Source organism: Amphichorda felina (assembly GCF_050947745.1).
Source record: "Amphichorda felina strain 45539 chromosome Unknown scaffold_8, whole genome shotgun sequence".
NCBI lineage: Eukaryota > Fungi > Ascomycota > Sordariomycetes > Hypocreales > Bionectriaceae > Amphichorda > Amphichorda felina.
In genome coordinates, this window is record NW_028145042.1 from 2,300,912 (window position 1) to 2,327,341 (window position 26,430).

The following is a 26,430-nucleotide window of genomic DNA, read 5'->3' on the forward strand; positions in this document are numbered from 1 at the left end:
GGAGGATTAGAGGAAAGGGGGGAGCTAGGTTTAGGAATAAGATGAGAGTCAGGGGAGAGGGGAGGGTTAGCTGGAGAGCCTGGGCTGGACTCAGGGACAAATTCGACACCAGTACCAGAATCAGGGCCAGGCACAGGAGGAGAATCAGTTCCCTGGAAAACGTCAGTTACCTGTGGGAGAAGCTTCCCCGAGCTAGACTTGGAGTCAGAGTCAGGGCTGGGACAGAAGGGAGGGTTACCAACAGAAGAAGCCCCAGGACTGGAGGGAGAGCCAGGACTAGAGAGAGGTTCAGACCCAACATGAGCTTGTACAGGGCCAGAGTTGAAGCTGTGGCTGTGACCTCTCTGTTTTCCAGGACGCGGGCTTCCATCTTTGTTGACGAGCCAGAAGACAGCTGTCATCATCCCGGATAAGACGTAGAGAATACACAGGATGATGCTGAAAACCCAGATGGCGTAAACATTGTAGCATGTATCCTTCTGTGGATCCTGCCACTTGAAATTATTGTTCTTGTTGGGTTTGACGTTCCCGTAGAGTGAGTTGAGGAATTTGGTTGTGTCACCGTTCTTGGGGTACTCCTTGCACTTCATGTAGCTAATGGGCGTCCCCACCGCAGCTGCCATGACAATAGCGAAGATCATAGGCAGGATGGCACAAGCAAGGGAAATTGCCGCCCCGGTGTGTTTTCTCTTGGCTGTTACGAATATGCGACTGTGTATGAGAAAGGCGGAGAGCGCATCAATGAAGAGGAAAAAGCAGGCTATAATAGACTAGTTTCTGTTAGCCTTTCCTACATATTTGGAGTATAGTAGTGCATATGCAAGTTTGTCCGACAGAGTCAACTAACCATGACTAGAGTTGCCTTTAGTGGCGCGGGAACTGCATTGTTGAATCCATTGGCCTCCGCGACAAAATGAGAAGATATTCCAATAATTATAATGAGACAGAGAAACTCGAAGAGCCGTAGTCCCACGGAGAAATAGAGGATCAATCGTAACCTTTTCTCCTGGTTTCCGTCCATCTTAATGTGTAAGGCTGGGGGGTTGATGATATTGAATTTAGGGCACAACGGGCCGTCTAGGATTTATAGAACCGGAACGTTTGGATAAAAAGAGAATGACGTGGCCATCGTTCAGAGACGGAAGTTGGGAGATCTGAGTGGTTCGCCCTATATGTACACGAGTTGGTAGCCGAGGGCACTGTAGACAAAGCATCGGGTGGTCCTTTGTTTTGGTCTCAAAACGGCAAAAAGTATGAAAACTCAGAAGAAAAGGGATTGGGAAGGAAAACAACACATTACGTTGTGTCGGGAGTTGGTTTGCTCAAAACGACAAATAAAAGGAAAGGGAGGATTTATGCTAATTGCCCATATTGTGGCAATCATTTGTTATTCACGGTATAGCATATGAAATCTCGAGTGGTTCAGGAAGCGATGTTTGTGAGGGCATCTGACTTGTAGGCTCATGAAAAGACGCTCTCCCTTCCCTAAAATGGTGGGAATTTCGTTATACGGTCTAGGCGGAGAGTGCCTACGTGACCAAAGGCTGTCTACAAATAGGGTGCCCGGGGTCCGTTATTCTGTGCTTTCCTGGTCGCGATTTGATTTTACTATGATTCCACTACGATACTGGCGCTGTTCTTCACACTTTTCATCATCTGCATCGGCCTCATGTTATAATGAGAATACCCAGCATAGGAGTAAACTCAATTCGGGATATTTGATACGAAGAGCGACAACAATAATAACCAGAGGGTTGGGGCGTCGAAAAAAAGGAGGCGTTATATTAGTGCAGATCATGGCCATAGTGGCTTATATGCTTAGCCCACGATACCGTGGGGGTACTCCACCTTAGCTGAAATACGTGGCCAACTCCTTTGATGTCTTCGTTCGCCGAGTCCGGGGTCACCGTTGGAACCAAGAAAAGATAGCTGAAGCCCTGTTTTGCGCTGGTTCGATAAGGCATTGCATACTGAACTTTAGGGCCAGCTTGCTTTCATCATATCACGTGTTATTCACCCTAATAGTCCTCCGCTCACACGTATCAAAGCCATCGATAGCGACCCCCACATATCCAAATGCGAATAGGAGATAGGATCAGAGAGTGCGACTTCCCAGGAAGTCGTGATCCGTGGGTGCGTTGAAGTAGTGTGCTTGTGCGGATTAGCGTTACAAACGGTAGTTCAACAGCAACAAAACAGCAACAATCAACTGGCAGTTATGCAAGCATTCGCATGGCCTGATTATGGAGTACATGTTGAAACTTCAGGCAGGGCTCGATCACGGGGACGGATAAAAGCAGCACTGGCCAGGTACGCGTTTACGGTGGCTGTGTGAGGCAAGAGGGAAGCTAACAGGTTCCGTGCTTGCGTGTGACATGGACTCCAGCAGCCCGTCTGTGACACTGTGACAATGCAGCACAGTAACACTGTGGCGGGGGGCGGGTCCACTCCACCGCCCCCGCCAAGTTCCCGCAGGCCTCCCCTGTCCACCCACAGGGCCACAGGCCACAGTGCTACTGCGTATGTCGTAGGTATGCGCAGCGCCCCCCACCAACCTTGCTTATTCTTGAACATCGACTCTACGGAGTAGAGGCATCGTGATTAAATAGCGGCCCTCCGCGACGCCACCACTCAGCCTGCTCTTGGTTTCGTTCTCTTATTCGTACCTTTGTTGGGCCCCCCCCCTCATCTCGATTGCCTCGCGTCCGATCTTCTCGCTCGCTAGACAAGTCGACCTCAACCTCCCCGATCTAGTCTTTTACATTCCTTCCACCTAGATATCAACATCCATCCTCCAGAACAACAAACCGCGCCCTCTCCCCCACTTTCCAACGCTTTCCGCTTCTTAGCATCGCACCTATACCCATTCGATGGGAGAAACCGAACCCTCTAGTACGAATGGTGCAGTCCACGCCAGCTCCTCTTCGGACTCGTCGGCCTTTGCCAGCCCAGACGACCAGCCTCCTATAGCGGAGCCCCCAGATGCAGCCATAGAAAAGCCCATCTGTCCTCACACGCTCCCGACTGGGACTGTTGCCGAAAATTTCGGCACCCATCTTGACCATGGTCTGAGCAGCGAAGAGGCTGCCGCCCGGTTGACCCGGGACGGCCCAAATTCCATCAAAGGGGCCAAAGGCCCATCCGTCTGGGAGATCTTTCTTGCCCAGATCGCCAATGCGCTGACTGCCGTCCTCATTGCCGTTATGATCTTGTCCTTTGCCATTTCGGACTATATCGAGGGTGGCGTTGTCGCTGCTGTCATCGTCCTCAACATTGTTGTTGGGTAAGTTCTTTTTTTTTTTGTTCAATATGAGAGCCAGCTGACTTGTTTGCTAGACTTGTCCAGGATTACCGTGCTGAGCAGACTATCCAGTCCCTCTATGCTCTGTCCACGCCCAAGTGCAAGGTCATTCGTAATGGAGTCAGTGACACTATCAAGGCGGAGACGCTGGTCAAGGGCGACGTTGTCGTCCTCGCTACCGGCGATGTGGTCCCCGCCGACCTGCGTCTAATCCAGGGAATTAACCTGGCCACGGATGAAGCGCTCCTCACCGGTGAATCCATTGCCATCAGCAAGAAGCCCGATGCCATCTTCACTGACGCGGATATGCCTATCGGTGACCGAACTAACCTGGCCTACTCTGGCAGCTCCATCACCCGCGGCCGTGGCTCTGGCATTGTCATTGCCACAGGCATGCAGACCGAGGTTGGGCAGATTGCCGAGCTCCTCCGTAAGTCCAACCAGGACATGGCTGGCAAGTCTGCCACGCAAAAGGCTCTCATCAAGGCCCGCCAGACCTTCCGCGGCATCATGGGCTTGGAGGGCACCCCTTTACAGGTCACCCTGAGCAAGTTTGCTCTGCTGCTCTTCGCTTTCGCTATACTCCTGGCCGTTATTGTCTTCTCTGCCAGCCTCTGGAAGCTTAACGATGCGGTGCTTCTGTACGGTATCTGTGTCGGCGTTGCCGTAATTCCCGAGTCCCTGCTTGCCGTCCTCACAGTGACAATGGCTGTTGCCACAAAGGCAATGGTCAAGGGAAATGTTATTGTTCGCCAGATGCCCTCTCTCGAGGCTGTTGGTGGTGTCACCAACATTTGCTCCGACAAGACCGGTACCCTCACCCAGGGCCGCATGATCACCCGAAAGGTCTGGCTCCGCGGCAACCTGGAGGGATCCGTCGAAGGCGCTGGCAACCCCTACGACCCTTCCAGTGGCACTATATCGTGGTCTGGCTCTCTGGCAGGCAGCTACCTGAGCCCCTTCCTAACCACCCTGATCCTCTGCAACAACGCCACCGTGACTGACGGTAAGAAGGAGCCAGAAACGGACTCCAGCAGTGTGATCACGGCCAACGATGCCGCTGAGTGGAAGGCCGTTGGTGAGCCGACAGAGATCGCGCTCAAGGTCTTCGCTATGCGCTTCGGTAAGAACCACGGTGGTTCTGACGAGCTGATAGCCGAGCACCCTTTTGACTCGTCCATCAAACTCATGAGCGTCGTCTACGGCAACCGTGTCGACAAGTCACGCAAGGTCTACACCAAGGGCGCTGTCGAAGTCATGCTCCCCATTCTCGAGGAGGACGAGGAGTTTAAGAAACAGATCTTGACCAAGGCTGAGGAGTTGGCCGGCCAGGGTCTTCGAGTCTTGTGTATCGCCAACAAGTCCATGGACGACCACCCAGAGGATATCGAAGACCGCAACAAGGTCGAGAAGGATCTCCATTTCCTCGGTCTCGCTGGCTTGTACGACCCACCCCGTACGGAGACGGCTGGTGCCGTCAAGGCCTGCCACGGCGCCGGCATCACGGTGCACATGGTTACCGGCGATCACATCAAGACTGCTACCTCCATCGCTTACGAGGTTGGTATCCTGGAAAAGGGCGTTCCTCTGCGTCCCAACGCGGTTATGGCTGCCTCTGACTTTGCCAATCTCTCAGACGATGAGATCGATACTCTGGACCAGCTACCCGTCGTCTTGGCCCGATGCAGCCCCCTGACCAAGGTTCGCATGATTCAGGCCCTGCATCGCCGAAAGGCGTTCTGCATCATGACGGGTGACGGTGTCAACGACTCGCCTGCCTTGAAGCAGGCCGATGTCGGTATTGCCATGGGCGATCGCGGCAGCGACGTCGCCAAGGAGGCGTCCGACATGGTCCTTACTGACGACAACTTCGCCTCTATTGTTACTGGCATCAAAGAAGGCCGACGTCTCTCTGACAACATCCAGAAGTTCCTCCTGCACCTTTTGACATCCAACCTTGCCCAAGTCATCCTTCTCCTTATTGGCCTGGCATTCAAGGATGAATCAAACCACTCCGTCTTCCCCCTGTCACCGCTCGAGATTCTCTGGGCCAACCTGATTACATCTTCCCCACTGGCCCTTGGACTTGGCCTCGAGGAAGCCCAGCCGGATATCCTGCAGCGTTCACCTCGCAGTCTCCGAAGCGGTGTCTTCACCATGGACTTGGTTCGCGATCAGCTCGTCTACGGCACCTGCATGGGCTCTGTGTGCCTCATGGTATTCATGCTCGTCTCCTTCGCTGCGTCTAGTCAGGGGTTCCACAACCTCCCTTCCGGCTGCAACGAGGACTACTCTGCTGGCTGCGACGGTGTTTTCCAGTCGAGAGCCACCACGTTTGCCACACTGAGCTTCCTCCTGCTCGTCACGGCCTGGGAGGTCAAGCATTTCCACCGCAGTCTCTTCGACATGGACGAGCGCTGGTCTGGCCCGCTTTCCGTCTTCAAGACCGTCTACCACAACACTTTCCTGTTCTGGTCCGTCGTCGCCGGTTTCCTCGCCACCTTCCCCATTGTCTACATCCCCCACCTCAACACGGAGGTCTTCAAGCACCGTGGGCTGACCTGGGAGTGGGGTGTCGTTGCGGGTGGTGTCGTTCTCTACGTCGCCCTGATTGAGGCCTGGAAGGCCATCAAACGCCGCTTCCGTCTGGGCATTGACGAGCGTCCTAATCGGACGAGCAGCGTATAGGGCGGGCGGTGTGTGTGCTTGGAAGGAGATGCGGTGTGAGAGGCCGTGAGGTATTGGCAGGGTTTTTAAACGGAGTATCAGGTATGGCAGAATGGCTACCTAGTTTTGCGTATTAGTATTCCACCAGAAAATATATTTTCCCTATCAACAGTGGTATCGCTACGATTATTTTGTGCATGAACAACATGATTGTGTTGAGATCTGATGAAATTCGTATATCATAATGGTGAAGCAATTGATGTACAGTAAAAACTAAGAACTAATACATTGATACTATATACGTCACATACGCACCCCTTCCGCCTTAGGCCGAGCGGACTGCTAGATTGCCAAAGTCCACCACAGTATACAGGTGCTGCAGCACCTCGAGCTTCTGCCGCATGTACTCGCGCTCCTCCTTGGAGATGCGCTCAAAGCGAAATAGGAAGCCGACAAGAAAGAGGAAGTCCTCCATGCGTGCCTTGACGTCCTCCTGTGTAGCCGTCTGACCCGGCGGCAGGGCTAACACGTCGGCCACCGTGGTCGTGACCTCGAACAGCTTCTGCAGGATACCACTCCCGTGCGTGCCGATGCTGGCCACACTCTCAAGCCGACTCACAAGGCTGCGCAGCTGCGCTGACAGGCGGTTCGCAGGGAAGTGCAGCGACAGACCCTGATGCGCCGTCTCCGGCAGCGCAGAACAGAGGAGGCGGTTCGACAGCGCCAGCTGCCACACGAGAGTGCGTAGCCACAGGCGCGTGACGAAGAGGTCGGCGTGCTGCAGCTCAGTAAGCCCCGTGCCCTGAGCGCTGCGGAGGTGGTCCTCTTCGGCGGCCGTGTCGGCCTCGTGGCGGTCGAGCTCGGCCTGCTTGTGTTCAATCCACTGCGCCGTCATGGGCTCAGGGACGTGGAGGCCCGGGTCCTGCTGGGCGTTCCAGTGAGAGAGGAAGGAGTCGTCCATGATGGCAAATAGGAGGAGGAGGCGGCGAAAACCGAGGTCGACGTAGGGCGGAATGGAAGGGTCGGGGATGGGCGGCCCGGTGCTGAGCGGGGGGAGGACGCTGGGGCAGCCGGACATGATGTTGACGAATCGCTCGTGGATGAAGCACTCCCAATAGAGGCGCTGGCGACGAGCTATCTCACGACGGTCGAGGGCGGCGGCGGCCAGATCGTCGGTGTCGGGATACTGGAAGATCTTGAGGGACTGGAGGAGGGAGATGGCCTCGCGGAGAATGACGAAGCTGCGTTGGAACAGGCGGAAAGCCATCATGGAGATTTCGAGGAAGATGCAGGTCATGATGCGCTTGACGGTGATGGAGAGCTCGCCGAGCATGGGACCGGGGCCGGGGCCAAGATCGGCCATGCGGTGGGCGGCGAGACTGCGCTGCATGAGATCGGTGACCTGTGCGGAGACGTCGCCGTTTATGATGGTCCAGGAGGAGGTCTGGGAGAGGTTAATGGTAACAGCAGCGAAGCCGTAGACGAGTGCGGCGTCTTCGTGGGTGGCGTGCATGGTGGAGATGGCGTCGCGGAGCTCATCGGGGGTGATGATGGGGCTGACGGGATAGACGATGGCTTCAAAGTCGGGAAGTAGGCGGATGAAAAAGTCGGGCGAGTACGATTCAGTAGTTGTAGTGCTGCTGGTAGAGGGAGACGTTGCTGGGAGATCGGGGTTGATAATGCCAGCGACCGAGGTGACGGCGGGGACGGCGGACGTCACGGTGGGAGTCAGGGGAGGGTAGGATCCGTAGGGCTGATGGGGCTGGTGAGGCTGATGGGCGTTCTGCTCGCGCAGCTGCTCGACCAGGCGATTGCGGACGCCAGGCTTCCGCTTCCCGGAGGGCGGGGAGAAGTGGCAGGGAAGATCGAGGTGGGCGCACTGCGAGCAGGGCAGGGCGCCGCTGCACTTGACCTTTCGGACGCGGCAGCCATCGCAAGCCTTGTTGATTCTGCTGCTCATGGGTGAACTAGTGGCTCATTGCGGGTATGCGCCGGCCATGGGAGGGAGGGCGACGTGGGCGACGTGGGCAACGTAGGCGGCTCAGCGAACTGTGCATGGATGGAATGCGGATGCAAGTTGGAGGTGAAGAGAAGGAGGAGGAAGATCAGGGTTTAGGTTCCATTGTGGGACAGACGGTGCGGGGAAGCCACCATCCACCTTTGCACCTCCCGCCTTCCCCACGTCTCCGTGTTTCCTCTTTAGGCTGATCAGGGTCCAGCAGAGCAGGAGCAACGGGAGCAACAGGACTTGCACGTGGCAGCCTCAGCACGAACCCAAAGTGCAACACTGCACGTCAAATTAAATCTTAGTAGCTACCCTAGAGCGCCATGGTATTAACACGTGCCCTCTAATTACTTAAGCACACGATTGTCAACAAGTAGGGATACAATAAATGTGTATCTTGAGGACCTGGGTCGCCAAGGGTATGTGGACGGTAGGCTGACTTGGCTGACAGCGAGGCGCAGCAAGTTCGTTCTCAAGAGCTAAAGCCTCTTGAAAAATCCAATAGCCTGGAAGTTATAATCCATACAAACCTTCTGATATTTGGTTTTGGGCAATTCTGATCCCCCTTCCCGTCGTCAGTTGCACAAGAAGTGTTATCAGTAACTGATCAGCCCACACTGGATAGAGAATCCGGAACAAGGCGCATCTGCCCAATTCCATTTCTTCCTTGCATCAACTCGCCGGCCCACGTCGCCAACGGCAACACCAAAGCCCAATGCTCGCCGACTTCGAGTTCTTCTGCGCCATCTGCGGTGGGCCTCTCAGCACCGTCAACTGCCTAATTGCTGACCCGGACGACGACGACTCGGAGATCCGCAATGACCCGGAGATGCGTGAATGGGTCGTGTCGCGACGCCTGGAACGAAGGCCGACCGACGACCTGGAGAAAGTCCTCCAGATTCGCGCCGCGTTTGACGGCAGCAAGCCTTACTATGACGAGTATAACAGCTACGACCCGCAAATTGTCACCACCCAAGATCTCGCTTGGCTCGAGGACGTATGTATCCTTGGGTTGGAACAAGGTGGTGAGGAAAAGCCTTGGTACGTTCCTTTTACAAAGATGCCCGGTTCGATATTGATAGTGACTGACTAGCGGAAAGGGCCTTCTTCTACGAATCTGCCGTCGAGGAAGACTGGGTAAGCACCCTTTCTGCTCGGTATTCGTGTCTCTCACTGTGATGGAAACAGGGTTCTATTCGTGCCCCCGTGGACGGCAGTGCGTAGCCCCCGCCTCCGGGTTAGAATGATGAGAACATGCTAGCTAATTGATGGTAGAAATGCAATGGTTCAAGAGGTAAGTGGCAGTCTCACAAAATAGCATTACCTCGGGCGAGACACTCACCAGCCATAGCTACGATAACGAGGACTATCCCCGCCCTCCCGTCTTCCCCTTCCACCGCTGCTGCTTCGATGTCTTGTCTAAAGCTTTCGGGCATCAGCTCGACAACCGCAATGGTCTTGTACTACATGCTCTGTACGATGTAATAGACAACCTGGGAGTGACCCGTATGAGATACTTGGGAACATATTACGATGAGGCTGAGGGGCGACAGGCCACATGGCGGAGTGTTATTGGTGAAGAGGTAACTAACCATGATATTTTAGGTGTATATCCTCTCTTCAAGACTGATTTAATGGCTTGATAGTACTCCGTGGCGAATCCCTCCGTTGCCGGTCCCGATGTTCTGGATGCTATCGAGCTCCAGGCCCGGCAATTCACCCTCGTCGACGAAGCCAACCGGGGGGTAAAGCAGCGATGTAGCCCGGGCGAAGATGCATTTGCCAATCTCCCCAATGAAATACTTTGTGCTGTCGCAGAGAATCTGGGCCTCGATGACCTCAAAGCCCTCATGGAGGCGTCCCACATCGTCTACGCAGCCTCCCGCGACAACATCTTCTGGAAGCGATACATGCTCACGGCCATGCCGTGGTTCTGGGAGCTGCGCGAGCTGATAATCCACGAAGCCCTCCCACCTGACACAGACTACAGACGTTTCTGCCTCTGGGCAGACTACCATATAAGGATTAAGCTGGGAATGCGGAAGCCATTTCTCGGCATCGCTCATCGCAGGGGAATCTGGGACGTCTGGGCCGGGATCGCGCCAAAATACGCTGAGCGGCTGAAGAAGAAGTCTGCTACCTACAATGACGAGTCCGCGAAAGAGATACGGGACGATATGTTTGATGGCACCGTCCAGGCTGCAGGGCTTACCGAGTGGCCAGAAGGTTCTGTAGAGGCCAAGTCAACAAGGCCTGTGTGGTCGCAGTGGGTGTACGATTGGGAAGAGGTCGACGAGCAAGCGGGCTTTGTGGAGACGTATTTCGACTACGACGGCTTTCTAGTTGGAATGTCCGTGACCTTTGGGGACAGCCGGCGGGTTCTGGGACGGGATGGAAGCAGCGAGCATGGCCGGACGAGGGAGAATAGGCCCATGATGGAAAGGGTGCACATCAAGTCTCGAGGTTGGATCGCCGGCCTCATCATGCACACCGCAAAACGTCCAATGGGCGATATGAATGGCATAGTTGGAATTACGGTTAGTGGAATACTCTACTGAAATCTGGCTCCACTTGACTGACAAACGCTTACGACTTGTCTCAGATATTGACGACTGCGAAGGCCCCGTCGTTCTACAGAATCGGAAACACGTTGGGTGTAGGGCCCGAAAGGCACGGCCAGCCTATCTTCCCGACGGGGGACAGACATCTTGTTGGGCTAGTTGGACAGGTTGCTCAAGTAAGACATGGATTTACGGTTTGTTGTTATGGGGTGCTGACAGGCGTACCCAGGATGAGCGTATCGTGGGCTTGGGCCTTCTCCAGTGTGATCGCTTCGACGAGGATGGCGAGACCGTGGCTCTTTATGAGGCAGTCGAGGAGGACTACGTACGACATCTTGTGGATAGCTTCCAGGTTGAACCGGGGAAGTGTCGCTGCGGAAATTGCGAGGCTCACGGGATGCGGTTCTGGGAGCGAGTCCAGTATGTCCCATGACTAACTGGGTGGCACTCCGAATATATGTAACGACGAGAATTTATGGATTGCATATATATTTCAAATGGTTTTATCTGCTTATTACTTGGCACTACCACATGAATATGCAACTTGTCCGATGTCGGGATTAGACCGGTCGCATAGAAAGCACGCCATCGCTAAGTCGAACAACTCGACGCGTCAATTTGCGGTCCAATCTTTGGTCAACGTCGTATTGTGTCTTACAAAATTTACATCATCCGTTGAATGTCAAAAATGGGAGAGCTTATGGAAGCTACAGACCAAGCGTCATGTTCTTATTCCTTGGCCAAAGTCTCACAATGGCTACGACGCATAGAGCTGCCCGGGTCTCTCCGCCAGTACATTGCGCGCCCGGAGGAATTCCCCAAGACATTCGAAGCTCTTAGAGTCCTAATGAGATGCCAGATTACGACGTTCACTTATGAGAACCTGACAGTGCACTATTCGCTAAGCCATGACGTCGACATACGACCTGAGGTGCTGTACCAGAAGATGATGGGGCCAGACAACCGCAATCGAGGCGGGTATTGCATGGAGCTGAGCATATTCTTCTACCACATGCTCATCGGTCTAGGATTTAACGTGTACATGACTGGAGTGAGGAATCGCACAAGGACGAATGGTGTCCCCGGCGGACAATACCAGGGCTGGTACCATCATAGACTAAACACCCACGACATGCAACATTCCACTAATAGCACGCCCCAGGACTCACATAATCAACATAGTACACCTCCCTTCGGGGCAAAAGTACGCCATGGATGTCGCCTTTGGCGGTGACGGTCCCACCACGCCGCTCCCGCTCGAAGACTCGGGCACGGCCTTTGACAACCTCGGAGCGCAGCAGGTCCGTCTCGTGCACGACCTGATCCCCAAGCAGCGGATGGGCTCGCCGCGCTTGTGGATCTACCAGTACCGCAACGGGGCGCACATGGAGTGGAACTCGTTCTACAGCTTTGCCGAGCTGGAGTTCTTCCAAGAGGACTTTGAGGTGATGAACTTGTGGGCGAGCGCCAAGACGGTGCACAGAGAGACGGTGCTGGCGGTGCGGTTCCTTCGGGAAGGGGATGGGGTTTTGTTCTCCGAGGGCGATGTAACAGGCGCTAAGGAAGAGGTGGCAGTCATTGGAAAGGTCATGCTTGTGAATGACGTGGTCAAGATTAACATGGGAGGAAAGACGGAAACAGTCCGACGCTTTCAGACGGAGAGAGCCCGGGTAGAGGCCATCAGTGATTATTTTGGCATTGAGTTGATTGAAGAAGAGAAAGAGGGGATCCGAGGATGGGATATGTCGCTGGACTAGATCCTTTTCTCAAACTCCGTGGGTTATATATATGGGTATGTACATGTGAATATATCGCTGAACTAGATGTTCTCCTCCAAACTCCTAGGATAAGCTTAAAACACCTGCTATTGCTCGGGCTCTGCACGTTTTTGCTCCTCCATAAGTCGCCGTAGGGGCCCTCTTGGCGTATCCTCTCGATCCAAAATGATCTCGACCATCCGCAACCCTTTCCCACGGCAGAGTCTCTCATCCCCCAACACCTGCACCAGATCCCCCCACGTCTTTACCGACGCCGTGTACGTGCTCTCACTTGCTCCAAAGAATCCAGGAGCCTGGGTGTAACGCCACTTCGCAATATCATGATAGCTCTGCTTGCGCTCATGTATGCACCGCTCGATGGTATAGCCGTCGTTGTTGATGAGAAAGAAGACTACATCGAGGTTGTGTCGGATGATAGTTCCAAGCTCCTGCGCTGTCATCTGGAAGCTACCGTCGCCCATGAAGAGCACCGTCCGCGCATCGCTGATGCCGTGGTATTTCTGCGACGCCATTAGTTCTCGCTGAGCGAGAGCGGCGCCCTGGGCGGCGGGGAGCATGTATCCTATGGAGAGCCAGGTGACGGCACCGAAGAGTCGAGAGTGCTTTGGAAGCGGCATTTCACACACGCCGTAGCTTGAAGTGCCTGCTTCGCCAAGGATAATATCGCCTGGTTGAAGGAAGTTTGCGAGGAGACGCCATACCTTATCGTGGCACAGGGGCGCATCTAGGCAGTCCGCTACCTCCGAGAAGGGGAGCTTGGTATCACGAGGAAGGCTGGGGTATGGCTCGTAGCGATGAACTCTAGAGGTGTCGAGCTTTTGAGCAAGGAGCGACACGATGTGTTTTGCGGGGACGTCGCGGATGAGGAGGTTAGCAATCCTGACCTCTGTGTCTAGGAAGGAGATGGTGATGTCCGGATTGGGGATGCTTGAATATTCAAAGGTGTTGCTTGAGCTATTGTGAGGCCCAAAGCACAGAACTAGGTCGGCATCTTTGACGAAAGTTTGCACCGCTGGGTCATCGTAGTCGCCAGCATAGACGCCGTGGAAGTTCGAGACACTCTCGTCGTCCAAGATGGTCTTCCCAAATGACATTGCCCAGGTTGGCCAGTTGGTAGATTTTACTATCTGCTCAACCTCTTTAACTACACCCATCGGCCTCGATTCGCCGTCGAGGATAATGATAGGGTGCGTTGCGGCGTAAAGCTTGTCAAGGATTGCATCCAAAACACGGTCTAGGTTTGAAGCTGGTGTGGCATCTATCATGTGAATCTTTCGAAGAACCCAGTCGTCAGGCACTGGCGCATCTACGACGTCAGTTGGAATTTCTATGTACACAGGCCGACTGTGATGTAGACACTGGGCCAGGATATGGTCAATCTGGTAGGGGCTTGTGCGAGGATCCCAGAGGCGCGCCTGGGCAACGGTGACATGGGCGTGCATCTGCGCGAAGCGTTCATAGTTGCCATCTTTGAAGGTATGGTGAACGAAAAGATGTTTCGCATGTGATGTGCGCGAAGGGACACCCACGATGTGGACAACGGGGGCCCGCTCAACGTAGGCGCCGGCGATGCCATTGATAGCAGATAGCTCACCGACTCCAAAGGTGGTAAGGACGGCGCCAATGCCTTTGATACGTGCGTAGGCGTCGGCGGCATAGGCGGCATTGAGCTCGTTGGAATTCCCAACCCAGAGAAGGCCCGAAGGCTCGATATGGTCCAGCAGGTCGAGGTTGTAGTCGCCTGCGATGCCATGGATGGCACCCACGCCAAGTTGGCGGAGGCGGGTAAAGAGATATTCTCCGAGCTTCATGTTCTTACGTGGGAAATTTCAAAAAAATACTCAAGGGGTTCAGAGCAGGAAGAGGACTTCTCGATGCCCTCAAGGAAGAAAGACTGGGCGAGGAAGCAGGGGCTATAGGAGGAGAGGGTGGAGGAGGAGGAAATGCCTTAGATACCTATCAAGAGGCCAAGAGCTTCTGCCGTGTCTAGCTCCTCAGTGTCAGCAACTAGTACTACACTGCTTAGTAGCATATGATACCCAATGGGTAGTGTAGTATGTAGGACTGTATGAGTCAATGAAATCATCGACTAGATTAGCGGCTAGGCTATTGACCAGGTTGTTGGCTACATCTGAGACCAGACCTTGGGATAGATCCGAGAATGAGGCATCGGCTAGATTATTCACTACTTCAGGCATAATTTTAAGACATGATGCCAGCACCGGCCGAGTTTATAGGTGTTCCTCATCTCATGGCTAGGCACATTTGTGTATACAGAATTTAAAGGACTTGAGGAGTAAACGTAGTATTTCAGCTCACCCGACAACCCGCCAAAGTAGTAGTGTGCTGTAGCATCTGACCAAGGTCGGAGCCTGTTTGATTAAGTCGTGATTCTTCCAGTGAAGATTTTAACAGTCGTAACCTAATCAACTATCACCATAATGCGGCGAATGCGTCTGTTGAAGGAATGGTGATAATCAGGCTGCTAGAGATGAACTTTTGCCAAAACACCACCGAGGGCGGCGGCGGCAGTGTTCAGGGTGCTGAAGGTGTTAGAGATGGTCTGAGTGGCCTTGGCAGGATACTTGGCACGGGTGGCATGGACCGGACAACTCATTGTCTGAGGAAATTGAAGTAGTAGAATTATAATAGTACTTGGATACTTCGTATCAGAAACCTGGAACACCCTTGATATGCCCCAACACTCCCCATATCATATCCCTACCACCAGTCTCTGGCAAATATAGCCACTTAGTTCTTCTCAGAATACTCCACCTTGACGTCGTCCTTGCCCTGCACGTCCTGAATGTTCGCGTCCAGCCTGTCGACATAGGTCGAGGAAAACTTGCGCGCACTGATACGCTGCTCAAACAGAATATCAAGCTCAGAGTAGCTGCGGTCCTTGGGTTCGGGCAGGCGGAAGAAGGTCCAGATGGCACAGAGGAGGCATGTTCCGGCAAAAAAGAAGCCCGACTTGGCGCCCCAGTTCCACGCGCCAGGGTTGAGCATTCGCGGGGTGATGATGTTGGTGACGATGCCGCAGATGTTGTAGAAGTTTCGGGCCATGACGACGGATTTGTTGCGAAGACGCGTCGTTGGCAGCTCCGAAACGAGAGAGTAGCAGACGGGCCCGACGGTGCAGTCGTAGGTGAAGGTGTAGATCAGCAGAAGGCTGCCAATCGCCCACTGCGCGGCCTCGTTTTCCTTTCCGGCAAACGAGGCGCAGCCAGTCGTCAAGAGCAAAACGCACATGATCAGCTGCCCATAGAGATACAGTGTCCTACGTCCCAAGCGTAGCATAAGCGTCCAGGCCGCAAGAACACCAACAGCTCCAATGGCGTATTGCGCAAGCGACATATTGAACGAATTCGTCACGGCCATGCCGGCATTTTGATAGAAGTAAGTCGAATATCCCATGAACGAACTTCCACACATTGCCTGGCTTTAAAAGAGTTAGTTTACGAGTAATTCACTTCGAGAACTTGATAATGTGTTGGTTGTGAGGGGAGGGAGGCTTGAGGGCATCTCGCAACGGTGACACGAGTGCGGTGTGTGCAACGTGGGGGATTTGGGGTCGCAACTTGGCAGCTCGAAAGTCGCAACTGCTAAAGCAAAATACCAAGGCAAGAGACAAGAACAGGCACTTACATTCCCCACGTGACGCAGACAATCTCTGTGCGGCGGAGGTTGACTCCCTTGAACAGATCCATGTATGAGGTTCCTGCCGTCTGCTCCTTCTCCAGCTCGTTGGTATGAACCATCATGGAGATGGTCTCGTCGGGCTTGAATTCGACAGGGCTATTGCGCGTGGTCAGGCGCTCCAGAGACCGCTTGGCATCTTCGAGACGTCCGCGACGGACGAGCCACCAGGGGGACTCGGGGGCGAGCCAGATGCCGATGGCCAGGGGAATCGGCCAAATCCACTGCAGGGCGAAGGGGATGCGGTAGCCCCACTGGTCGTCGCGGGCCAGCATGGCACGGAGGACACCAGAGGCGATGAACTGGCCGAGAACCCAGCACAGGTTGACGTATGTGGTCAGGTAAGCACGCAGGTGAACAGGGCAGACCTCGGAGGCGTAGGTGGGCGCCGTAGTCTGGAAGACACCCCTAAGACGGTCAGTATCTACAATATAGTGCTCGAGTTATGCACACGAACCATGGCAAGCCAATCAGGATTTCTCCGACGAGGAGCTGCGTGAGGTTCTGGCAGAAGAAGATGACAAAGATGAAGCAGACGCAGCCCGTGAGCGCGCCGACGAGCGTCTTGCGGTAGCCGAAGCGGTCGGTAATGATACCAGTAGCGAAGAGACCAATGATCTCACCGCACAGAGCGCCGTTGGATAGACCGGCCTGCCATGCGGCCGTGACCTCGTAGTCGCCGTTGGGCAAGCGTTCGCCAAACTTGTTTTTGAAGGGCGGGTAGGCGTAGAGGTTGTTGATCAGGGTCTTGTCGAAGCCTTCCATGATAATGCAAGTCGACAGGAAGATGGACCAGAAGCAGGCGCGGCGATAGAGCTTAAGCGACTTGAGGAGGCCCATGTTCTGCTCCATCTCGACGGCCTGGGCCGCCTCCTGGGCCGTCGCCTTGTCCACGTTGGCATTGACGACGGACACGCGGCGGATGCCATCTTGCTCAGCAGCGTAAGACATGATGGGCGCGTGGGTGGTCAAGGTCGTGTAGTATTAGTGAAGCGTCTTGAAGACGTTGATCGTAGCGCCTTGAGGCCTCAGTCTCGCCAACGAAACGACTGAGAAAAGGAGCGGATTGGGTATGCTGAGACAAACAAAGGCGTCGGAGGCTAGGAAACATGAGGTCGCATCCAGCCTTATATATCCTTCCCCTCAGTTACCAAAAGGGGGAGCTGCCAAAACTTGAATGTCGGAACGAGGCGGCAAGGAATGTCGCCAACTGTCTGAGAAATCCACCTGTGCTGATGGCCAGATCGTCCCCATCCGTCGTGCGGAGGACCCCGTGGTTCAGTGCCGTCGACGCTAGTGACAATTTGGGGAAACGGGGGGCCTGGGGTGAAGGATCTCATTGCTCCAGTGCCATGTGCAGGGCCGAGCAAGACCGAGGGCGTCGCCAATGAGAGGTCCGATACCCCCAGCCTGTCCCTGTTCTCGATGTCTTCGAAACTGTGTTGGCCCAGCATGGAAACCACGGCGGCCGTCGGGGGTGCCGTCTGTCGCTCCGGCCATTATTACCTTGCTTGCCAAGTTCCAAGTCCCAGCGTCCTGGACTAGTTGGGGCCTCAGTGGCGTGAGCTGCAGCAAAGGGCCGAAAGACAGTTGCCCACGAGATGTTCAATGTTGCTTATTCCATGCTGTGTACGGAGTATCCATAGTACTATTGCCATGTAGTACGACGACACTCGTAGGTAGGTCACCGTCGGTGTGGTTCACCCGCGGCTGTCGACTGCCGGTAGACTGCCGACGGCAATCACTCGCGCAAGACCCGCTACCATTCTTCTAGCTAGTTATCATTATCGGCTACTATGTAGGTCGATGGCTTCAGTACCCATAATACCATCAAGAATCGGGGTCCCCATGGGATTTTTCGATTGCTGTGGATTGAATTCGCTGACTCGACTTCTGTGGGTTCTGGGGGATCACCATCCAGTGTTCACCCACCTTCTCCAGTCTCCAGTTGTTTCCCCAGAATCCTCTTAGCCCCAACAACCCCAGCGGCCAACCAATCCCCATCGTCGGACCGACATACGGAAGGTGCTCCCCTCTCGGTCTCGGTCCTTTTTCGCGAAAATTCGAGCCAAACGTGCAGTCGACCCCTTTCCCCTTTCAGCATTCGTCGGACCGACGCCTGCCCAATAACCATCTCCAATTTCTGCCACTCGCATCCGTCCAGCCCCACCCAGAGCGTTCCTGGCTCCACCTTCTCCCCCACATCTACCCCTCTGTCGGACCGACCCGACACTCAACTACTCTCCACGTCGCAACCACTGTCAAAAGGCCAACGTTATCGCCGTCTCACGTCGTGAACATGATGCTCGCCGAGAGGGTCTCGTGGAGGCGCATGCTGCCCTCTGGCCCACGCGTGCGGAGATCTCTCCACCGGTGGCACCGGTGACTGCGCATTTAAGAGCTGACGGCCTGTCGACTCGCCAGATGTGGTTGCAGCCATCTGGTTGAACCGAACCCAATACCCTTTTACTTTCTCCTTGCAATCTTCAAAATGACAGTCAATTCGCGCGTCAAGCAGTGGTGGAAGCATGGCGTCATCTACCAGATTTACCCGGCTTCCTTCTGCGACTCCAATGGCGACGGCATCGGCGACCTCCCCGGCATTACCTCCAAGCTCGACTACCTCAAGGACCTAGGCGTCGACATCATCTGGATCTGCCCGATGTTTGACAGCCCGCAGGTTGACATGGGATACGATATTTCCAATTATGAGGATGTCTACCGCCCGTACGGCACCGTCGAAGATATGGAGACCCTCATCCGTGAGGCCCACAACCGCGGTCTGCGCGTCATGCTCGACCTTGTCATCAATCACACATCCGACCAGCATCCCTGGTTCCAGGAGTCGCGCAAATCCAAGGATAATCCCAAGCGCGACTGGTACATATGGCAGCCCCCCAAGTTCTCGCCCACCGGCGAGCGCCTGCCGCCCAACAACTGGCGCTCCAACTTTGGTGGCGGCAGCGTCTGGAAGTGGGATGAGTCGACGGGCGAGTACTTCCTGCATCTGTTCGCCGAGGAGCAGCCCGACCTGAACTGGGAGAATGAGGAGCTACGCAAAACCCTTTACGAATCCGCAATGGAGTTCTGGCTCAAGCGCGGCGTCGACGGCTTCCGTGTCGATACAGTCAACATGTACAGCAAGCCCCCCGGCCTTCCCGACGCCCCCATCGTCGACCCCAACTCCTTTACACAGCCTGCGGGGCCGGTATACTGCAATGGTCCCCGTATGCACGAGTACCTGGGGGAGATGAACGCCATCCTGGCCAAGTACGGCGCCATCACAGTGGGCGAGCTGCCCAATACTCCTAGCATGGAGAAGGTACTGAAGTACGTGAGCGCCGAGGCCAAGCAGCTCGACATGGTCTTCCAGTTCGACGTCGTCGACCTCGGCCACGGCACCGCCCACCACTACGACGTCAAGCCCCGCGACTTCACACTGCCCGACGTCAAGGTCGCCATTGAGCGCACCCAGGCGCTCATTCGCGGCACCGACGCCTGGACCACTGTCTTCTTCGAGAACCACGACCAGGCGCGCTCCGTGTCGCGCTTCGCCGACGACAGCCCACGCCACCGCGAGGCCAGCGCCAAGATGCTGGCTCTCATGCAGGCCTGCCTCAGCGGCACCCAGTACGTTTACCAAGGCCAAGAGATTGGCGTCGTGAACGCGCCCAAGGAGTCATACCCGCTCGCCAACTACCTCGACCTCAACAGCTACCTCTACATCGACATGGTCAAGGAGCGCTATGGCGCCGACAACGCCGCCGAGATTGACCGGGCCTTTGACGCGCTGCAGTACCTCGCCCGCGACCACAGCCGCATCCCCATGAACTGGAACAGCAAGGGCAAGTACGGCGGCTTCTCCGACGTAGCCGAGGCGGCGGGCAAGGAGATCAAGGAGCCGTGGATGAAGCCGCACCCGCTGGCGGGCGAGATCAACGTGGCAGCGCAGCAGGGTGACCCCAACAGCGTGCTGTCCTACTGGAAGAAGATGCTGGCGTTCCGCCGCGAGCACGCCGACCTGCTCGTCTACGGCGACTACGAGACGCTGCGGCCGGACGACAAGGACCTGCACCTGTTCCTCAAGGAGACGCAGGGAGGCAGCTCCAAGGCGCTCGTCGTGCTCAACTTCACATCAGAGGACAAGCCGTGGGCGGTGCCAGACGCCAAGGAGCTTGGGCTGTCCGAGGGGACCGAGTTCAAGTTGGAGCCGATTGCGGCGACACACGGGAACAAGGAGGCTGCAGAGAAGTTGGCGCCGCTAGAGGGCCGCGCGTATATTGTCAAATTCTAAGCGATTAAGTTACAAACTTGCATTAGGTTACACAAGTTTAGTCAATAGTGCCCAGTCGGCCACAACAGACAATGTTTGATCCCGTCCCTGGAACCTTTGAGCCAACTCCCACTCGTGACAATTCTAAAATGCCTAGGTCTAGGGGGTGTTTCTAAATCAAGGTATTCGTAACATGACAGGAAGGAATCCAGGGAAAGCAAGGATACCCTACTAGCTCACGGATAGCATACGCGGCCCATGCTTTTTTATGACACAAAAAAGGCCTAGACCATAACAAGACTGATGAATGATCTTCAGATGGATTCTTGTTGCTTCCCTAAACGACTCTTCTTCGCCGGGAAACCATACTCGTAAAAAGCAAGCAAGAATTAATAGGCTCACCGGAATTGTCTGTGAGGTCCTTTGCTTTCTATAGGGTAGCGTAGACGGACTTCGCGATAGTAGATGCTCAGATAAATGCTGTTGCTTTTCTGGAGATTCTCGTCAAGTAGTTGCTTGATTCTAGAACGGCACCTCATGCGCAATTGTTCAGGGGTGTCTTTTTATGTCTCTCAAATTCCACAAGTGTCCATCGGGCGACTCTCAGGTAAGATCTAGAAGTACCTGATCGGTAATCTCATTAGTTGATCCACGTGCACCTTCAAAATGAAGCATCTGCAATGCGCCTTCCTGCCTACCCGGTAGTACTTGGTCGAAGCATGAACAAAGAAGCTCAAAAACGTGGGATGGCTTTCACAGAGGGCAGGAAGATGGACCATTCCTCGTGGTAGAGGGAAGGGGGGGTTGCAAGGAAGTTAAGAGTTTTCGGGATCTTGCCAAATTCTACCTTCTTCCTTTTTCAAACAGGGTTAACAATTCATCTCACTTAAATCACCTTCACACCTTCATTCATATAGTGATGATTTCATCGCATCAACCCCAAGACTTTTTTAACCATTTCCCAGCCGAATTTGGTTTTAAGACGATGTCGAAAGATGCTAAACTATTAAACCCTCACAGAGCGTCGGCTGGACCCTCACGAGAGCCAGCCGCAATGGTTGATCCAGCGCTCTACGCTACCAGCAACCTTTTCAGGGAAAAGGACACGGGACGTGGTGCTAAGCTGACTATACTGTAAGCTATGAAAAAGACATTATTCTAACAAATATCATACATATCATATTCCAAACAACGCGATCAATTCTTGGCTACATCGTGCTTTCGAAGCAGCCCCACGAGTCTGTTGGGGTCTCCACGAGGAGCCAAGTCAACAAGACAGATCGTAACTAGCTTCTACGTTTCGCCAGTCGTTATTTATTTCGTTTCAAAGCGACCCTTTTCTACAATGTCTTCAAAAATGATTTCTTCGAGGACGCTAGAGATGCCCTTCACATGACCGATCTCGATGCTAGGGTAGTCAGCGCGGCGATCTCACGTCTTAGTTTCGCCGAGACGGAGCAGCGCTTTCGAGTGGCACGGCAATTCGTGGTGAATGTGAAGAGTCGGGGCCTTCTCGAAGTGCCCCTAAGCCTACCACAAGAGGTGGCCTCAAGGACTCGTCTAAGCTCTCGCGCAATACCACGGGCCTATCAAATACCAGTAATAGGGCCAAATAGGATGATGACTCCTAGTACAATCCCACTAGCATAGGGCTGTCGAGTGGCTTGGCGAGTTGCTGTGAGAATGACGAGTCGTAGCCAGTTCGAAAAGGGTAGACCCTAGTGCTGCAGGACAGCACCGAGATCTGGGGCATCGATGAGATGGTCGAGGTTTTGGCGAGCCTCGACGCCGACGCCGACGAGGAAGATTTGGCAGTCGGTCTTTGCAAAGAAATTGTCTCCGCTTCAAGCCATGTGAGGATGAGCCAGACCTCAAATAGGGAGAGGCCAGAGAACAGTCGGACGACACGGACGGTGACGAGCCAAACTCGGCTGGTGCGAGGCCCAGCACCTTCAACAAGAGACGTCGACTAGATGCGACGCAAAGTGCCGAGGAGTGGATTAGCGAATATGATATTGTTAATCCTGTTGCGGATAATGATGAGGATCTGCTACAATTTTGAGAGAGCTTCGTTGCTCTCCTCCAGAGGCCCTTGGAGTGGGCCCGTTCAGACACGGATGGGGGTATCCGCGCGTGGTTCCAGCTTCCCCGGAGTTTTCTTTGTGGGACGCTTCTAGGATTGTTACTATCATAAGTAATGATATTATTCTATGTGCTGTATGTATATCCTTCCACTTGTTATTTGAGCATTCTTTTGTATATCATGTGAGTATTTTTCTACGAATCATGTGGTGATCCTTCCGCATGATATTTGAGCATTCTTTAGTGTATTGTATGAGTACTCGCCTTCAAAACACAGTGATATCCTTTAATTACTTATTTTCTTTCTACTCCGCATCCTCGTTTTCTCACCTGTTGAGTGGTAACAACCCACAACAAAAAGTGGGAATATAGACGACTGGGGTCTATATACTTGTCCGTCTTCTCACTCTTGCCTATCACTAGGATTTGGGCAGATGCTTCATTCATATCTGTCAGAATTACTTGCATAGTCTACAAACTCATTTGTTGTGATGTTCCATGCTTCTAGTTTCTAAACCCATGATATTGTCTACACCCAATAACGCCCAAAAACCAACAATATTCTCGTTTTAATAAAGAACTGTGTAGGCCTCGCCTCTGCTTTTCCATGGATACTCATTGAGGACTACTAATTATCGTTGGAGAGTCACAAACCGTCTAGGGCCCCTGAGCCAAGGGGGCATTAAAGACCTTTTTTCAAGACACTCGCGCAAGCCTACCTATTATCTGCAGGTGGACCGACCCCCAGTTCATTCCCATAGGAAGGTAGTAGCTACTTAATTATATTGTGTAACTGTGGACAGCTGCAACTCACAAACCTGGGCGAGCTAGGTGCGAGCAGGTAATTGCCAGTGCTCACTGTCCAATAGGAGCGCAGGACCCGTGTGCTCAATACCTATCCACGAAGTCGGATTGCTTAACGTGACAGACCTGAGAAAGGATCCTCGCGGTGAAAGCTGCTAGTGACTGCTAGCTGCGAGATTGATAATCATGTTAGTGCCTGCCTGAGGCCAAATAGATCCGGGGGTATAAATTCACCTCCACGTCTCGTGTCTTTCACTCATCTCTTTTCCCTCTCTCTTCATCATTACAAGATGTCATCCAATCCTTCTAGTGGCCGCGTGTCATTGTCCGTCTACATCTCTGCCCTTGACCACTTGCCCCAAAGATTAACCTCCCTAGGTGCCATCTCTGAGGCACCGAGCAGCTGCTCCACGAGGAAGTCCTTGGGTCACTCCGGCAACAAGTTTCATACCTAGCAGTTATCACACTCCTACGTATCTGGCATCATTCTACCGCCTCTAGAGTCTATCCTTCACTTCCTGTCACGATCTTTAGACTAAGGGACAGCCGCTACATGACGTGCTGTCCGCCAGATCTCCCTTCCCTACTCCCCCCCCGGGACCCATCTTCCAACGCCATCTCACATCCTTTAGTGAAAGGGGAAGAGGATCGTAGGTGGCCAGGAACGACTAGGAGCAAGTTGGTATGGGGGGAGAGGGGCTTTCTAGGTTGTGGGAGATGAGGGAGGAGATGGACTATACACGATGGAGGGGATGGACTTGCTCTACTTGGGTAGAGCTTGGAAACCAACAAGCCTCTACGAGGTTGTCGTGCTATGAGATCGCAACTATGGCTTATTAACGTGATTATAAGAGTGGATCTTGCCAAGCTGAATGAAACTACTTGCTATTGGTAGTTTTTCGATATCGCCGTAATATGCACTCTACTATTGCCATAATACGTACTATCCAGATAGATATCGTCGGCTTATTTGACAATATAATATCACAGTAGTGTTGATAGAAGGCCTTCTAGGAAAAATGAATATTCATTACTACCATAGAAGCTGTATGCCATCGCGTCCTCGGTGATGATCGAGTCCATCTTCATGTTGAACTATACACGTATATATTCTTCGGTATGTAATGTACGACATTATTCCAAGCGAACACCTTTGGTTCTCTTGTAAGTTGACTCTATGGACATTAACAAAGTAGTGGAGACGTCCATCACCGTTGCTCTAATGGTGGGAAGGATGATATACACAGGTCCAGACGGGCCACTGCTCACTGAAGTGACGTGACCGATGATCAAATGAACATGATAAAGTTGCCTCTTACTAAGTTCGACAATACGGCGCGTCCGGTATGGGGGCTTTGCGGGTATCAGCGCGTTCCTTATCACTTGATCATTTGTAATTCTTCTTGAGTGCTTCACTAGGCCAAATCATTTAGGCAGCGCAGTTGCATAGTTGGGACTTGGAACTACTCGCAAACATTCAAGGGCTTTCATTTATATATGCTAACGTGCTATCTCGTTTATGTCCCAAGCACAATTGCTGCCCGAAATGAATCCTCCTCCCCCCTTGGCCTGCCGCCCATCCCATCTCACAGTCTCTGTTGGGCTAGAGCCATGGGCATCGCTATACGGGGAAGCTTGGTACGTGCCGGTAGGACTGGCGTGACTGAGAGCGAAGGAATGGGGAGGCTACCAAGACCGATACGTGTCCATTGTGGGGAATTTAGTGCTAAGAGTCTGTGTAAGTACCTATTCTGAAGGGATATGAGTGATCGTATCGAGGGCTACTCACGCCGCAAGAAGAGCACTGGCAAGACTCGCAAGAGCCGGCGCAGTTGCAGGTGGAGCAGGTGCTAGATTCTCGTCAATTTGGATGCCTTTCACTACGGGAAAACTCGAACTCTCCAGGGGTTGCCTTACCAGGGAGACATTTTTTGGTGATGTTTGGTTGGGGGAGGTTTGCTTGGTTCTGTTGATTTGTTTGGACTGTGTTGTTCGTGGCTGAGAGGAGACGAAGAGCAAGAGAGGAGTGAGGCCCAGCTGGCCGCCCTTTATACCCCAAGAAGACCCCATCAACCCCCTTCACCCGTCTCCTTAGCTCGTCAGGCCACCATCACCTCTGCCTCTGGCGGTTGGGCTGGCGAAGCTCTCCACACCAAATGGTTGATGTCCAAACATGTGACGTGTGGAATGGGACGGGACGGCGGCTGTGACGGGTAGTCCTGCAACGTGGCTAGCCAACCGGTGAGATCACGCGGCCGATAAGCGTGAGGGCAGGCTGAAGGGAACCCCGCAATGGTGACGGGTGCCATTGGTTGCGAATGTTGCCGTGGGTGTGACGAGCATGCAACTCGGGAGGAGCTGCAGCGGAGCTAGGGAGACGCGTTCACGGTGGGAAGGGGGGAGCTGTTGTCTGTGGATATGACCCAGATGGTGGCTGCGAAGATGCAGATGGGGGGACCGAGCGTGGAGTAGGGGTCGTGGCCGTGAGAGGCTGGTCCCGCAGCACCACTGCGCCTCTTGGGCGCCCCTTTGGTTTCGAGTCTCTGATTTCTGACCCTAAAATAACGCTCTCTGGTGTTGGGGGCTAATAGTCATCTCCTCGAGTGGATGTGGATGTCGGTGCTATTCATCCACGCAACACCAGGGCGATGCGCCGATGCGCCGATGTCTATTATTACCAGGTCTGGAAAGCCACAGGATACGGCCAACCAAGCCTCTGATCCTACTATTCCTGACAGCTAGAAAATAGTACAGCCTGTAAGATTGCATGCATGACATACTCATGAGCCCTCCAACAAGAGAGCTGTGGTTTGATCTAATCTGTGGAGCTGCTGGCGGGGTTCGAAGCAGGCACCAGAAGCAGATCTCCAAGCGTGACAGTCTTATCCAGTTGCCAATGGAGCGATCCATTTACGTAACTTCCATCCGTTTGCTTTTTTCTTTTCTTTCAGCAAGTATTAATCCCTCGGATCCGTTGATAGTATGGGTCCATCGGGGCAGCAACTTGACACCCTCTAACTAGATGCTATGACGAGGCAGGCATGAGTGGAAGCCGCCGGCACTGAGCGATCGGCAAGGTGGGGCGACGGCGGGAATCCCCGATTAGATCTGGTACCCGCTGAGGCAAATCCTGGTCACGTTGGGACGATTGGGTTGGGTGATAATAGGATGATCCCTTGAACGAGTGGATAGAGGCGGGCGGGCAGGGAGGGGGGAGGTATTAGGCTATGGTGAGGGGGTCAAAATGCCGCATCAGGCAA

General features: G+C 53.8%; 6 protein-coding genes across 6 annotated transcripts; 3 read left to right on the forward strand and 3 right to left on the reverse strand.

Moving 5' to 3' along the window:
* Positions 1–2,870: 2,870 nt before the first annotated feature.
* ACO1O0_008386 (uncharacterized protein) lies at positions 2,871–5,989 on the forward strand (the record flags this gene model as incomplete). The annotated part of the gene is made up of 2 exons (XM_083197750.1): positions 2,871–3,283; positions 3,337–5,989. The coding sequence occupies 2 exons, from the start codon at positions 2,871–2,873 to the stop codon at positions 5,987–5,989; spliced, it is 3,066 nt and encodes a 1,021-aa protein (XP_083047218.1).
* A 304-nt stretch (positions 5,990–6,293) lies between these two features.
* ACO1O0_008387 (Zn(II)2Cys6 transcription factor) lies at positions 6,294–7,928 on the reverse strand (the record flags this gene model as incomplete). The annotated part of the gene is made up of 1 exon (XM_083197751.1): positions 6,294–7,928. The coding sequence occupies one exon, from the start codon at positions 7,926–7,928 to the stop codon at positions 6,294–6,296; it is 1,635 nt and encodes a 544-aa protein (XP_083047219.1).
* A 760-nt stretch (positions 7,929–8,688) lies between these two features.
* Positions 8,689–12,291, forward strand: ACO1O0_008388 (uncharacterized protein; the record flags this gene model as incomplete). Its single annotated transcript, XM_083197752.1, has 9 exons — positions 8,689–9,014; positions 9,074–9,110; positions 9,162–9,189; positions 9,249–9,267; positions 9,325–9,556; positions 9,620–10,510; positions 10,764–10,954; positions 11,375–11,638; positions 11,697–12,291. 9 exons carry the CDS (start codon positions 8,689–8,691, stop codon positions 12,289–12,291), a joined length of 2,583 nt encoding a protein of 860 aa, XP_083047220.1.
* Positions 12,292–12,398: 107 nt separating this feature from the next.
* On the reverse strand, positions 12,399–14,123 carry ACO1O0_008389 (alpha-keto acid decarboxylase family protein; the record flags this gene model as incomplete). Its single annotated transcript, XM_083197753.1, has 1 exon — positions 12,399–14,123. One exon carries the CDS (start codon positions 14,121–14,123, stop codon positions 12,399–12,401), a length of 1,725 nt encoding a protein of 574 aa, XP_083047221.1.
* A 940-nt stretch (positions 14,124–15,063) lies between these two features.
* Positions 15,064–16,962, reverse strand: ACO1O0_008390 (general substrate transporter; the record flags this gene model as incomplete). Its single annotated transcript, XM_083197754.1, has 3 exons — positions 15,064–15,754; positions 15,961–16,419; positions 16,469–16,962. The coding sequence occupies 3 exons, from the start codon at positions 16,960–16,962 to the stop codon at positions 15,064–15,066; spliced, it is 1,644 nt and encodes a 547-aa protein (XP_083047222.1).
* Positions 16,963–18,502: 1,540 nt separating this feature from the next.
* ACO1O0_008391 (glycoside hydrolase superfamily) lies at positions 18,503–20,305 on the forward strand (the record flags this gene model as incomplete). The annotated part of the gene is made up of 1 exon (XM_083197755.1): positions 18,503–20,305. The coding sequence occupies one exon, from the start codon at positions 18,503–18,505 to the stop codon at positions 20,303–20,305; it is 1,803 nt and encodes a 600-aa protein (XP_083047223.1).
* Positions 20,306–26,430: the final 6,125 nt, after the last annotated feature.